Raw genomic sequence first — 14,077 nt, forward strand, 5'->3', positions numbered from 1 at the left:
ACAGGAATAATACAATGTAGTGCCAACTACAGCTGTGCAGTATCAAATATATAAATGGTTAGGACATATTTTGGTTATCTGGTAATTATTCATGTTTGTACATCAGATGTGTATTTTAATATAAACAGGTTCAGAGGGGAAAACAACAGTATGGAACAGTGTTTATAGACCATCCACAAACAGAAGGAAAGAGAAGACCTGCTGTTTAAAAAAAAAAAGGAAAAAAAAAGTGCTGCATATACAGATCCTCAATCAGTGTGAATGGCATTAACAAAGGATTCGTTTGAACGGATTAAGTGGCTTATCACAGCTGCCTGGTGAGTTTTACAGATCACTAAATTTTGAAACAAGTCACTGAGGTATATTCTTAACTATCAATTTATCAGTAATAAGAAATCACCAGTTAAATAATTTGTAGCCTGTCATAAGTTTGATAAGCCTATATGATAATTTATTGTATTTGATTTTGATTGCTGGTCTATCAGCTTATACCATTTACATTTCAGGTAGTACACTATTTAAATAGTAGGATTCTATATAAAAATATAGGAACTATAATTCTGAGTCAATAGAATTAAGATGCAAGATATTCCTACATTCTAGTGATGAGCATATTTGGAGAAGAAAATGTAATGACCAACTCAAACCTCAATGCCTGTCCCAGAATAGTTTTGCAGATGAGGGAGAATTATTAAAAGGCACGAAGAAAACCTTTAGCGACTATGATGGAAATACCTGCTAGCAGCTGTGGAAGGAGTTCTTTCTGGAGGAAAATGATCCTTAGGAGAAGATTAGGATCACTGTGGCCAAGAATTTCCAGACTGATGTGTGGGATCAGTGATTCCATCTCTATAATACCTTCTAGGAAAAAGTCAATGCAATTTTCCTTCTTGCTTGAAGATCTTTATAAAGCTTCATGCACCAGGATTTTTAGGAATGTGAAATTGTGCTCTTCTAGCTGGGAACCTGGCCCAGCAAATGTGCCTTGCTTGAACCTGACAACCTTGCTGATAGACAGTCTTCTGCTGTGATAATATGCCTGAACTCTCTCCAGTGTCTTTTGCATGCTTTTTTGCTCCCCAATGTAGCAGCCTTCTACCCCAGCCACCTCTCCCAGGTAGTTCTTCTTGCCTTTTTTCTGCATTATTTGTGAATTACTTACCTCTAACAGTCTTGTGCTGATTTGAGTAGATAAGCAGCGTCTCTATGGCTTCAGGAGGCAGGGATTTTGAAATGACAGAGAACAATCTGGCAAACTCATGCCTGCCGTACATGGTTAGAAAAAGGAGAGACTGCAGTGCCGTGCATCAAGAACAGCATAATCAGATTTCCATTTCAGTTGTGCAAGGGCTTCATGAGAACTTGGCATTTTCCTAAATGAAAATTAACTCACACCTGGCCAGCGTTGATATGGGAAAAAGTATTTAGAGACTGTCTACAAGTTCAGAAGGTTAGAAGCAAAAATGGCCTTAAATTAGTAACAATCACAGCACAAACCAATGCAGTTGTCTACAAACCAGTGCTATTGTGGGCTACCTGGATGAAGTGTTGCTGTGAAGTTAAATCCTTTCTACACAAATTTACTTGATGTGGTAAAGGATGAAGTACTAGGATGCACAAAACTTCTTCACCATTTACTGGCATCTCACATTGTTTAAGCAGTCCTTTTTTTCTCATTGAGCAAGGGACAGTATGAGCTTCTGTCTTCAGTTACCACTAATTATTTTCATAAATACTTTGTTTCTGTAAAATCTGTGTATTTGAAAAACAGTTGCAGGCAACGTAGGTTGAAAAAGTATATAGATGTATACATAATGGCTAAAATATGTTAAATTTGTCTGTATTGAATTTATCAGTATATATCACTGCATATACAGATTATATAATTTGCAGTTTGAATCTATGAATAATTAATAATCAGAGAGAGTAATCGTGGTTGTGCTGGCACAGTTCTCAATGCTCCAAAGAGTTGACCATATGAATACAAAGAAAAAAATAGAGATGATCTCAATAGGACTCTGGGAAATGTACTAAATGCCTAAGTATTTGCAGGGTTGGAGTAACTTTGATACAGGTTTCACTATAGCCTGGGGAATAATACACAGTAGTCTATACGTTATGGCCTTATCTAATTTATCATTTCATATAATGAGTGAGCACCTTAGTTCTCGTTAATAATAATGTTAATATTAATAGTAATTAATAACAATGCTTATTTCCTGTATTGCTGCAGAAATTTTTGTTCTACTTTATCCTCTTTTTTTGCATGTGGAAATTGTAAAAGACATGATTTCTACTTTATAATCCATCACTAGCAACGGTTGGCATGGAGCTGGGCTTCCCCAGCAGCTGGTCTGGAATCGTGTGGCTATTCTGAGTGCTGCTTTGCTCCCCACCTTCTCTCACTCTCTCTGAGCAAAAAAGACCAGCACCAGCTAACTCATTTTGGAGCAGATGCAGGTCACCACCATCTCTGCTCAATCTTTACTCCATGGTGTCTGTGGAGGTTCAGAAATCTGTCTGGAATGGTTTCTCTCTGGCCATTCCTAATTGTGGGATTGGAAATAAGTTACAGGGAGAAAGTTATGAGGACATTCACATGGTATTATCCATGCCTATCTGTTTGTACTCAGTCTCACAAATCCAAAAAGACAAATATATATAGATGTGCTGACCATCCCTTGATGATGCATACCCCTTATAAATATACCCTTTTACTAAACAATCACCCCAAACAGGATTTAGAATCATAGAATAGTTTGGGTTGGAAGGGACCTTTAAAGGTCATCTAGTCCCTGCAATGAGCAGGGACATCTTCAACCAGATCAGGTGCTCAGAGCGCCATCCAACCTGACCTGGATTGTTTCCAGGGATGGGGCATCTGCCACCTCTCTGGGCCACATATGCCAGGGTTTCACAACTCTCATTGTAAAAAATTTCTTCCTTTTATATGGTCTGAATGTACCCTTTTTTAGTATAAAACCATTACACCTTGTCCTGTCACTATAGGCCTTACTAAAAAGTCTGTCCCCATCTTTCTTATAAGACCCCTTTAAGTACTGGAAGGCTGCAGTAAGGTCTCCCCAGAGCCTTCTCTTGTCCAGGCTGAACAACCCCAACTCTCTCAGCCTGTCCTCACAGGAGAGGTGTTCCATCCCTCTGATCATTTTTGCAGCCCTCCTCTGGACCCACTTCAACAAGTCCATGTCTTTCCTGTACTGAGACTTAATCATGTCTACATATTTCTCACTTTTTGGAGGCTACATTTCTGTGAAGGATGTTGGAAGTTTAGTTCTAATTTAGCTTTCTCCTTCTTTTAAATCAGGTGGTTCCTGATTGTTTTTTCAGCACAAGAAATTGATGGGGTAAGTGGTATTGGTATTTACTTTAGACAGTTGATAGATAGGATGGTATAATTCAAGCAAGTAACACTATATACACCAGAATGTTCTATAGTTCTATGGGAAAACTGTGATGTTTCTTTCAGTATTTCTGCAGTTTTCACTTCCCTTTCAGTTCCTGTTGCTCAACTTAACTATTTTGTAATTTTCCCCTTTGGATTCTTCTAGATTCTAACTTTGGCATCTTCAGACGCTTTTGGAAAGCTGCATGTAAAAAAACCTCTCTCGTGCACTAAGTCTGTCTCCTTGGCTCTCTTGTCTCAGTGGCTCTACATTATAGCATGTATCAAACTCATTCTAGCTTTCAAGCCTTTCTCTGTATGTTAGCCAAGATTTTAAACTGGTGTCCCTGTACATTCCCATCTCTCTGAAGTCAAAATTTCATGTATAATATAGTCTCAGTATCTACTTTATTTTCCTCTCTGTACTGTCCTCCATAGTAACCTTATGTTTGCAATGCCTTCAATGAAACTTCTTTCAGGTCCATCCTCTTCATTTCTTTCAAGTATTTAAAAGCTCTTTTTTGTTGTTTTTCCCCCCAAAGTCATCCCTTTTTAGTTGAACTGTTGAAAATTGAAGTATTTTTTAAAAATAAATGTGTTCAGTTAGAACAAAGGGTAACAGCTTATGTGTTATTAGAAACTTGCATTCCACTGACATTCCAGTAGAGGCTAGTTTTTAATAACTAGGTGAGAGACTAGTTTAGTAATTTCTTGGGAAATGCAGTGTATAAATGAGAAGCAGTCTGTGAGAGAGACCATCATACCCTCTTGTTCTGAGGTTTGGGAGTACCAGATATTCTAAAAATACTGTAAATAGAACAGAATTTTTCCTCCTTATCTAATATTTGTCAGTGTTTTCTCCTTGAAAAATTGAAGTATGAATCTATTGTGTTCTGTTGGTTATTAGAACCAGTAACAAAACAACGTTGACCTTGATAAAAATGAAATCCACACTGAGCAAATATTTTCATATTATCACTGTTTACTTGTTTACCTAAATTTTTTGTAAATCTTTTAAGTCCTTTTCATCTGTTTCAAAACCACTTTGATAATTTATGCAAAAATACTACGAAAAAATAATGTCACCTAGTGGACATTCCAGCCATCTAAGTGAGTTGATAAATGCATTTAGAGTGCATAATTGATTTATCTTTAGTACTACACTATGAGAAATAGAAAAGAATAATAAAATCATGTTCACTTACCATGCAATAAATCTACTGAATTTACATTTTGTTGTGTTTTAGTTTCCTTGAATACGCTTTTTTCCCTCTCTGCAATTTGATGAAACAAAGTAGTCACTTCTTTGCTATTAAGATGATGTGTTTTGTTTTAATGCAAGAAATAAGTAAATTAATGGTAGGCAATGCATAATTACATCATGCACATACTTCTTTTTTCATTTAATAGGCAAGGACTAATACAAGGCTTTGTTGCTGGAGTGGGCTTGTTGCTCTTCAGCCAGTTTTGCCTTTTATCATTTAATCGTAGTTAAACAATCTCCTAGAGTAATGTGATGGATTACAAATCTCACATTATTACAAATTAAATCTGACTCTGTTAAAATATTTCTAGATGCAGCTTATTTCCTTAGTTGTATTTAGCTGTAATATTCAGCATTACTTAACATGACTTGCAGGTAATGCCTTTCACCTTCTACAGCAACAGTAATAAGCTTTTCCTTATTGCTTCTACTTTACCAGCATGTTTATGCTGATGAGAGGTCCAGGAAGGTTAGGAGGATTTCAAATGTAGTATTGATGTGTGTATTCTGTTAAGCAAGCATTGGAAAAGGTTCATATGTGTCAAGCTGAAGATCAACACAATATTTTGATGTTTGCTGCTATGCCAGGTTTCTTCATCAGCAGTAAATTGCCCTGTGGGTATGCAAGTGTAGCCAAATCTTTTTCCTGAAAAATCATCTAATTGGACATTATGTCCACTTGACAATATTTGATGAAGTGGTTGTTGTCTGTTGCATATTAATAAATCCATAATCTTTCAATTTTTAGGGAGGATATGCATATATTGACCCATGTGGGGGACAGGATTGTTCAGTTTGTCGGTGCTTTCCAGAAAAAGGATCAAGAGTAAGTCACGATTAGAACTAATGATAATTACTGTTGTAAATACTGTTCATTTTGTGCACATTGATGTTCTGTAAAATCAATATGGTTGACATAAATCAATAAATCAATATTCAGACATAAACAAGTCTGAATATAGCAAACTAGCATAATTCTCTCACTGGTATGAAGTACAGCTATCATCAAAGGAAGTTAAGATTGTTTGTAAACCAATTTGCTTGTAAATTAGGTTGCTAATAATCATGGTGCCTTTTTTGTGTTAAGGATTCTTTGAGATCAATCTAGTAGTTAGACAAAGGTCATTCTTAATACAAAGTTTAGAAATCTATGTACCTTTTCCACTAAGAGGTTGGTTAAAAGAGAATGTCTATGCCATTTACTAGTTTTATGAGATAGGTGTTTCTTATTTGGGTTAGGCAATTCTAGAAAAGGTTGCAGACTTTTTATTTTACTAGCTTAATGCACCAAGTACAAAAAACCTAACTGAATTGTCTTTGCCTTACAAATAATTGTAGAACATGGAATGAAGTCAAGGCATTTTCATATTGCACACTAAAATTAGTAACTGTGCATATTGCTATATGTTAATTGAAATATGGTCCAGTGATGACTGGTTTGTTATCTTGGCTGTTCTTTCTCAAAATACATATCTGTATAGTGATGGCAAACAATTTAAACATTATATGAGGAAAGGACTAATTTAGATACATACCCTGATTAATAGAAAACTGAAAAATCGTCAGTTAGTGATGGAAATTGTTTTCTTTCAAACTACTCATGTTAAAATTTAGGGTTAGATATCTTGAACATAGCAGATCAGTTTTTAGAAGAGCTGCATGCCTTATTTGTTTGTGTATAACCTGAGTCGCCACAAAAGCAAGACCCACCTTTTCCTTCCTGTGCTTCTGCATTTAACTGCATGCTTTGCTGTGTCATGATCACTGCCCTGGTGTCCTTGGATCCTATCCTAATCCTCCAGGATTATGTCTATATCAAAGTCCCCCATGCTGTAGGATTTTCATAATAGGGGCCTAGGATGCGTCTATCTCTATAACACTGTGTTAACAAAAGGGCATCCTGGGAAAACTATTTTGACTAGCAGCATTGCAGTGTCTCTCAGTGCTACTGAATAGACTGTTTTGGATACCAAAAATCTGGTCTGAAGTGCCATTTAAAAACAACTGACTTTGAAACTAGAGGAAATTTCCCCGATTCTGGTTCTCTCTCAGTAGCCGGGAAGTTCTGAATTACATGCTTATAACCAGTCAATAAGAAATACTGCAGTCATTATGGCTCTTTCCTAAGCTGTCCTTCCCACCACAGGTAAACTGAACTATGATTCATGCATTTGCAGTTAGTCTTCTAAATACTTCCAAGGATTGGGACCTAAGTGCCAAATGGAAGTGTAATAAACATTTCAAAATAAATTCAATGTTATTATGCATATGTAAGTCTGGGAATTGTATCATTTTCTGAAATAGCTCTGAAATGCATATGCACACTGATGGATAAAGTCTCTCTACTGTAATATGAATTTGTATTTAATGCAGTCATTTCTATTAATCAATATGCAATCAATAGAAGTACTTATCAGACCCTACATGAAATATGGCTTAACTAAACACCACTTCAGATAGATTGTTGCAAATATTTTCTATACTAATATATGGTGATGAATTATTTTCTATAGGATTACTTAATCTTTTTTTCATCCTACAATCTTGTTGATTTCTAAACTTTGCTGTGTTCTGCCTTTACACTCTGACACACTAACTTTGCTTTCCTAGCTTTTGTGGAGACTACCCATAACAAAATAAAAGATTTGTTTATCTTATTTTTAGCTTCCTAGAATGCAAAACATCTGCTTTATCTACTTTTCTGTCTGAAGCCTGCTCCCAGGCTGGTTCCTCAGAGTTTTGTGTCTTCCTCAATCCTGTCTTTAAAGTGCAAGAAATAAATGATTGTTGAAAGCCTCTGGCATTGTACACTATGCAAGCCTAAAATTTCAGAAGTGTACAGTTTATTAAATAATCCTCGTCTGTAAAGAAGTTGAGATAAGGGCAACAGCATAAATTTGGTTTGCTTAGCATGGTATTTTTTCCTTTTCTACTCTTTAGCACAGGCTAGCTGTCAAAATTAAAGATGAGCTGGTACCCTCAGCAAGCATTTGCTGAAAGCACAAAGATTCTAGAAGATTCATATACTTGCTGGCAAAAGGCAATGGAACAATAATCTCATCCAGACCAGCTGGAAAGTCAACCTTATAGCATCCCTCAAAGTTAACAAATCTATTCAGCTCTGTTAAATCAACTGCTGTATCAGGGCCTTCTGCAAAGGCTGAATGAGAAAGGCAGCATCTGAGCGAGCTGCATCAGTATATGTATTGAGTTACCCTGATATACGTAGACCAGTCCGCCTATTTTGTATTTTTATTTTTTGTTTATTTTTTAATCTCTTTTACCACAGGGAGTCAGATGTAGGGTACTCCCTTCATGAGCTTCCATTGAACATGGTAATCCAAGACTTACAGGGGAGCAAGGGCAAATTGTCTCATTATTGTAACGCTAAGGTATCATCTATGTTAGAAACACACAAAGTCAGACCTATTATGAATTGATTAAACATGTTATTCAAACTCTTCCAAGAACTGCAACCAAAGCCTTTATTAGACTAGCTGGAACATGACCATTCATATGTTATCCTGCATCTTTGTTGTTGGCTGAATACTTCCAAATAGAGTTCCAGTTTCAATGGAAAGTTTCTGTTAACTTTTATCTCCCCTAAAAAGGGCACTGGGGGCGAAGCTACTTAGCAAAGTGCATTATTTGTAATACACCTGGTGGAATGCATAGGAATTATTATCCATAAGAAAGATGCTCATTGTATCATAATGAAGACTTTTTGCTCTATAGATGTCATAGGTCCCACTTATAAGTGATAGTTTGACATCTGAATAAGAATCTGAGCAGTTTGTTTTGCACATTGCTAATGGTGACTTCCCTACATCTTTTTCCACACACTAATGAAAAGGAGATTTTTAGAGAAGTCAGAATATCTATCTGCTGATAAAACAGCAGTGGTATAATTTCAAAGTTAAGGTATGCCTATCTGATAAGGGTTTCACTTTGTCAGCAGACTGTGAGAAAATATTGTTGCTAGTTCCATTTGAGGGATTTTTATTGACATATAAACCACTATGATGGGTATTTGATGACATTGCCATTTTACAGATTTTAGAATGTTACCTTCCTTTTTAGACTTTCAGTGGAAGCATTGCCCACTGGAAATTTAGCTAGCAAAGTGATCAAACAGGTTATTTCTATGTTCAGAGCAGACTTATAGTCAATCCGTGACAAAGATTTCTACTAAAATTAAGATAGAACAAAAGTTTTAGAGCTCATATAAATCAGCTTTGTTTATTTGTAATTACCAGTGACAAGTGTGTTCACGTTTTGTAAAACTAAAAACGTTGTAAGCTGCATATGACATAACTGTAGCCCTTATCCTTAACGTCTCTCCACTAAAATAGTAAAAAACTAGGGTAATAAGAGAATAGACACCTAAAATTAAACTCCTAAATAATATTTATGTTTATGAGTTAAGTAGAATGGCTGTCAGGAGTGTGGTATACTCTGAAGTTTCCATAGGAAAGCAGGACCTCAAATCTTGACCTGCTGTTTTTGGCATAATGACCTTTCTTTCTATTAATTTTTTTGAATGCAGTTTAAGTATGATTAGGTAAAGCTGCAGTTACCAGGACAGTGTAAGAAAGCTGTGTGGCTGACTGTGAATGCAATGGGAATTAAGACTTTGCCATCTAATTGCCCATTTGAAAATTTTTAAAATGTCAACATAGAAAGCATTCTTCATTGTAAGTGGACAAGATAATTGAGGTTTTATCTAGAGAAAAGGTGACCATGGGAGTAAGAAAAGGAAACTACCATGGCCATACTTGAATGTATTGAAATCGGGCAAGCTGGAAGAAAACTAGAAGCAAATAGCTGAACTTTCATTTAATATTTACATAAAAACAGTATACTTAGGCATTAGTTGCTATATGGGGTTTTAGAAGAGCTTGTGTACCTGTTGGTTTTTTATTTCTCTCAGCCTTAGATAACTGTGCTATAAACAGATTTTCACTACTATTCATTAGCAAGAAACCACTGTCTGAAAAACATTCTGGTCACTACTCCTAGTACTATATCCCATTCTGATACCATTACAGTTGTCCACATCACAATGAAAGTTCGACTTCCGTTTAATTGGGATTACAACCTTGTTGGAATTCATTTTACATTATACTACTTATCTCGTCATCTCATGTCACAACTCAAAAGGACTCTTTCTTTCATAGGGCCATTAAACTGAGATATTAAACTCTTTGCACATACTGTGTGCTACTGTACATATTCATTTAAGAACTACAGAACAGATAAATGAGCAGAGAAACTAATTAGTGAAAGTATATACACCAGTAAGCATTCTACATGATTCTTGGTGCCAGCCCGGAAAAACTGAGACCTTCTCCTGCCTCTTCTTTCCCAGTCAAGATGTGTGGTCTTCCAGGAGGCAGTAGCAGTCCATGTTTTTAACCAGAGGCAAACAGACTTTTTAGATTCCTCTAATTTTAGATTTTTTCCACATCTTCCTCTTTGGTCTCCCATGAAGTCTGTGATTTTAATTTTCTACTGATACGTCCAACAGACAGTGAAACCTTTCCTCCATTTCCCTCTCTTCCTCTAACATGGGAATTTGTTTCCTTGACTCCTGCAGTGTTATATCAGAGGCCTCCAAAAATGCTGGCTGCTCTAACAGAATTTAGATAAAAAAATGTTTGTAGTTAGCACTGACCGATTGTAAACCTGTCCTGTGCCGACCCCGCAGTTTGATCCCATTCAATTCCTTTGGCTTTGTTTATAGAGTTAAGCAGATTTAGAAAGCAAGCGTCTATTCATGACCCAACCTGATCTAGCTTCTATGAGATCATGTGAAATGCCTGGAGCAAAGTGAATAATAAATATAACTCAGCAAGACTGATGCTTGTTCTTTTGCAGATGAAGCGAGTGGCCTAATTTCATACTAGTGTAGGAGAGAACCTAGGAAACAGAAATGTAAGAGAGAGGTGTCACATTTTCTGGCATATGAGGTATAAGGAGTAAGCATTCACAAGAGATATTAAGTCAGTTGGTTGTCACAGGTAAGTTAGTCATCTGATACATACTTCAGGGCAGTGGGGTAAGAATGGTGAAATTTAACTCCGTAGTAGGTCTGTCTTCTGGCATCGCTTCTTTTGTAACATCTCCCTAACAGATCTTGTAAGTTGTCACATCTCCCTAGTAGATCCTGTGGGTAAACTGAGTCCAACTTACAGCACAGTGTAAACACATTTAAGATTCACTAACTGGAAAACTGCAAATTCTGTCTGTTTTGTGGAGTAAGAGGCATTTCTTATATCATACTTTTTTGCATGACAATATGCAATGGCAGTCTGTCATGCACATGGTATATATGCAGCACTTGTATTTGAATTTTCAAGCTGCACACTCAGGAAATGAATATGTAAAATCCACCTATTTGATCTCAAATACATAGTTTGAATGCTTAGTTGAATCCACTGTCAGAGATGTATGTACACTAGCATCTCAGGAAACCCAAATCTCTCCCACTATTTACCTCATACTTGTTGATTATTTTTCCCAGTTACTAGCTGTGATACAGTTGTCCCTGAGACCAGTTATACATTTCTGTAGTATTTCTATTGCATTTCACTTCTCGTTGCTGAGAACCATAGAAAAACAGACCTAGAGAAATGAGACCTGTAGATCTATATCTGAAGCAGACCATACATTTTTTTTTATAACTGGGCAGAGCAGTAGGCAGTTCTCTGGTTCCAGAAGTTAGGATTTGAACTGGTAGGGAATGGAGCCTGCTTACCAGAATGTGGAATAGGAACAGGATCACTCTATTCTCCTCACTGTAAGGTTTCTTTGAGGCTGTTCTCATATACAATGTCCAGCTACGGCATCTGTAAATCAGAATTTTTCATATTAGACATGTTTCCAAATTTTTCGGAAGTTTTGATCTTGTTAAATTAATCCCTCCTTTCGTTCTTGAGCATCTTTCTTTCCTTAATACTTTTTCTTCCCCTGTTCCACCATACTAAAAATAGTGGTTTTGTCAGTTGCTGCAGATTGGCAAGCTTTTCCACATCAGGCAAGACAAAACTCTACAAAAACATTATTTTTCATAATTTGAATCAACCAAAATTGCCAATCAGTGACTTGTTTCAATAAAATGAATCAGAGCAAAAGTTAATTTTATTAGCTAATCTGATGTTAATTATTTGTGGTCTAAAATGCTCTATTTGCAGCTCTCTGCTTTCAACCATTAACAGTGTTTCTTAAGAGTTTCAGTGCCAAATTAGCTCTTGTTCAGTGTTTGTTTAACACAATAGTGACACCCACTGGCTTATTGGATACTTTTTTTTCATGGTTGCACAGGGTTAAAACACAAAACAAAGTACACCATGAAAAATGTTTTCAGTGCTTCACTGTCATTTGTTGTGCTTCAGTAAAGTATCACTGTGAATACTAAGCTGCATCGTCAGGTGCTATGTTCCTGTAGCATATTGGATCATTGAAAAATGTGATAAGAGAGCACAGAATTTAACAGTAGTTTGCAGCATGATCCAGATGCTGAGAAAAGTCAAGGACTAGAAGTTACTATTGCATTTAATTGGCTCAAAATCTGACTAGAAAAAAGAAGTTACGTAAAACTGAAAAGTAATTTTGCGATCTGCTGTTTCTGAACAAGCTGAGAATAAAGTACATGCCATATACTAGTTTAACCCACTGACACAGGAAAATTCATTCTATTAAAGACAAGAGAGTGCATTTAATGCCAAATTTTGTGCTTTCACAGATTTATCTCATCTTGATAAAGTTAACATTTAGCTTTATTCCGGAGCCTTGACTTACAGTGAAAATGGTTTTGGTCCCAGTCCTACACAGTTACAGTGGAGGAATGGAAACTTCCCGGAATGGACACCCCTACAAGCCCTGGAAGCTGTGGCTTTGCTGTGTAATAGACCTGCTCTTGCAAAAGCGAGGACATGGGCGGAGCGTAGAGTAGCAGTAGTACCTCACTAAGCAAATTACAAAAGAAAACATCTGCCTGCAAATGCCTTTGTGTGCACTCCTCTCTTGCCCCCAAACTGCTCTACTTTCTTCCCTTTCTCTGTCCTGCTCCTGGTAAAATGAGAAAGTCTGGTTACTTTCTCAGTGCAGAACAAAAAGGGGCACTATATTCTTTGCCTACAGTCTGATTCTGTGGAGTTGCTGGGCATTTTCATTTTTGTTCATGTGAACAGAAAGTAAATGCATTTCATGCATCACTGGTACATTCATAGCCTTTAACAAAGGGTACTGTCCAAATTGAAGGCAGTAACTGGACTTATTTTGACTTTATTGATACTGAGAAGGAAGACAGAATTCACTCTAATAGCATGAAGCAGTTTTTTTGATTTCCAGTTAAGACTCCTTTAAAACATTGTGCTTTCATACAATTAAGTGTTCAGGGCACTCTCAAAAACAGGTACTCCTTCAGTGTCTCGGGCAACCAAAAAAGGTAATCCCAAATAACCTTGGCCATTGCCTTTTCCAAACAGTATTAAATACTTTGCTGCATGATTCTGAAATACTTGCAGTCTTAGTGTTAGGAAGCATAGTTAATTAAAAAAAAAATAGTATTTTTTTGCCAAAAGTCAGTTTCTTACTGCAGGTCAAGCCCAGGATATGCTAAAATAACAGACCATAGTCTTGGCATGGGTAGTTCCTGACCTAGACAATTAACAAGGCATTGAAATCCTACAGGAATTTATTGGCATCAGATGGCAGAGCAGGCATAATATTCTGTTCATTTTAACTGAGCTAATTTGTCATTTCCACATGAGCATGACTACCTTCATCCTCTTTGTTTGTACAGCTGTCCTGAGACTGTAATGCTGTGGTAGTCACATTGGATGAGCACAAATAATAGATGTGATAATAGATGTTATGACATGGTATCAGTTTGGACTTAACAAAGCTCCCAGTCATTATCAGACTTTGAGCTGAAAGAAAGAGAGACAATCCACCGGCTTCACATGGCATGCTAAAGTTGTATCAGCTGTCAAACCTACTGTAAATTCTGGATTCAGTGACTCTGTTTTATGACTTCACTGCCTCCTACTGAAGACATAAACTGTGGAGTCAATTAAATTCACAGGGTAGCAACTAACGAAGACATTTTATCAGCCTAAAGGACTACATGTCCTGGAAGTGTTTATTGGTTAATTATCATGGATAATTACCATAGAATTCATACAGTGTCTCATTTTTTTCTAAGTACTATCAAAATCATGTTTCTTCAACTGTCAAAGAATATAACATGATTTGAAAATTTTCTCTTTCAACTCTTGATTGCATATACACTATATGAATTAAAAACATTAAAGTTGCTGCAGAAACTTGTCGACAAAATGCATTGTTAAGACAAAGGCATTAAAGCATTAGTGAGAAATATCTTATGTCTTTTTTTTTTCCTGCTG

General features: G+C 36.5%; 1 protein-coding gene across 1 annotated transcript in view; it reads left to right on the plus strand.

The window, feature by feature from the left end:
• The first annotated feature begins 2,491 nt into the window (after window positions 1-2,491).
• COL4A4 (collagen, type IV, alpha 4) overlaps window positions 2,492-14,077 on the plus strand; it is a 66,980-nt gene continuing 55,394 nt past the window's right edge. The window contains exons 1-3 of the mRNA XM_010294064.1: window positions 2,492-2,602; window positions 3,570-3,611; window positions 5,416-5,493. Coding sequence (XP_010292366.1) covers window positions 2,492-2,602; window positions 3,570-3,611; window positions 5,416-5,493 — 231 coding nt within the window. The remainder of the gene's footprint in view (window positions 2,603-3,569; window positions 3,612-5,415; window positions 5,494-14,077) is intronic.

This window comes from Phaethon lepturus, unplaced genomic scaffold (assembly GCF_000687285.1).
Source record: "Phaethon lepturus isolate BGI_N335 unplaced genomic scaffold, ASM68728v1 scaffold20589, whole genome shotgun sequence".
In the NCBI taxonomy this organism is placed as follows: Eukaryota; Metazoa; Chordata; class Aves; order Phaethontiformes; family Phaethontidae; genus Phaethon; species Phaethon lepturus.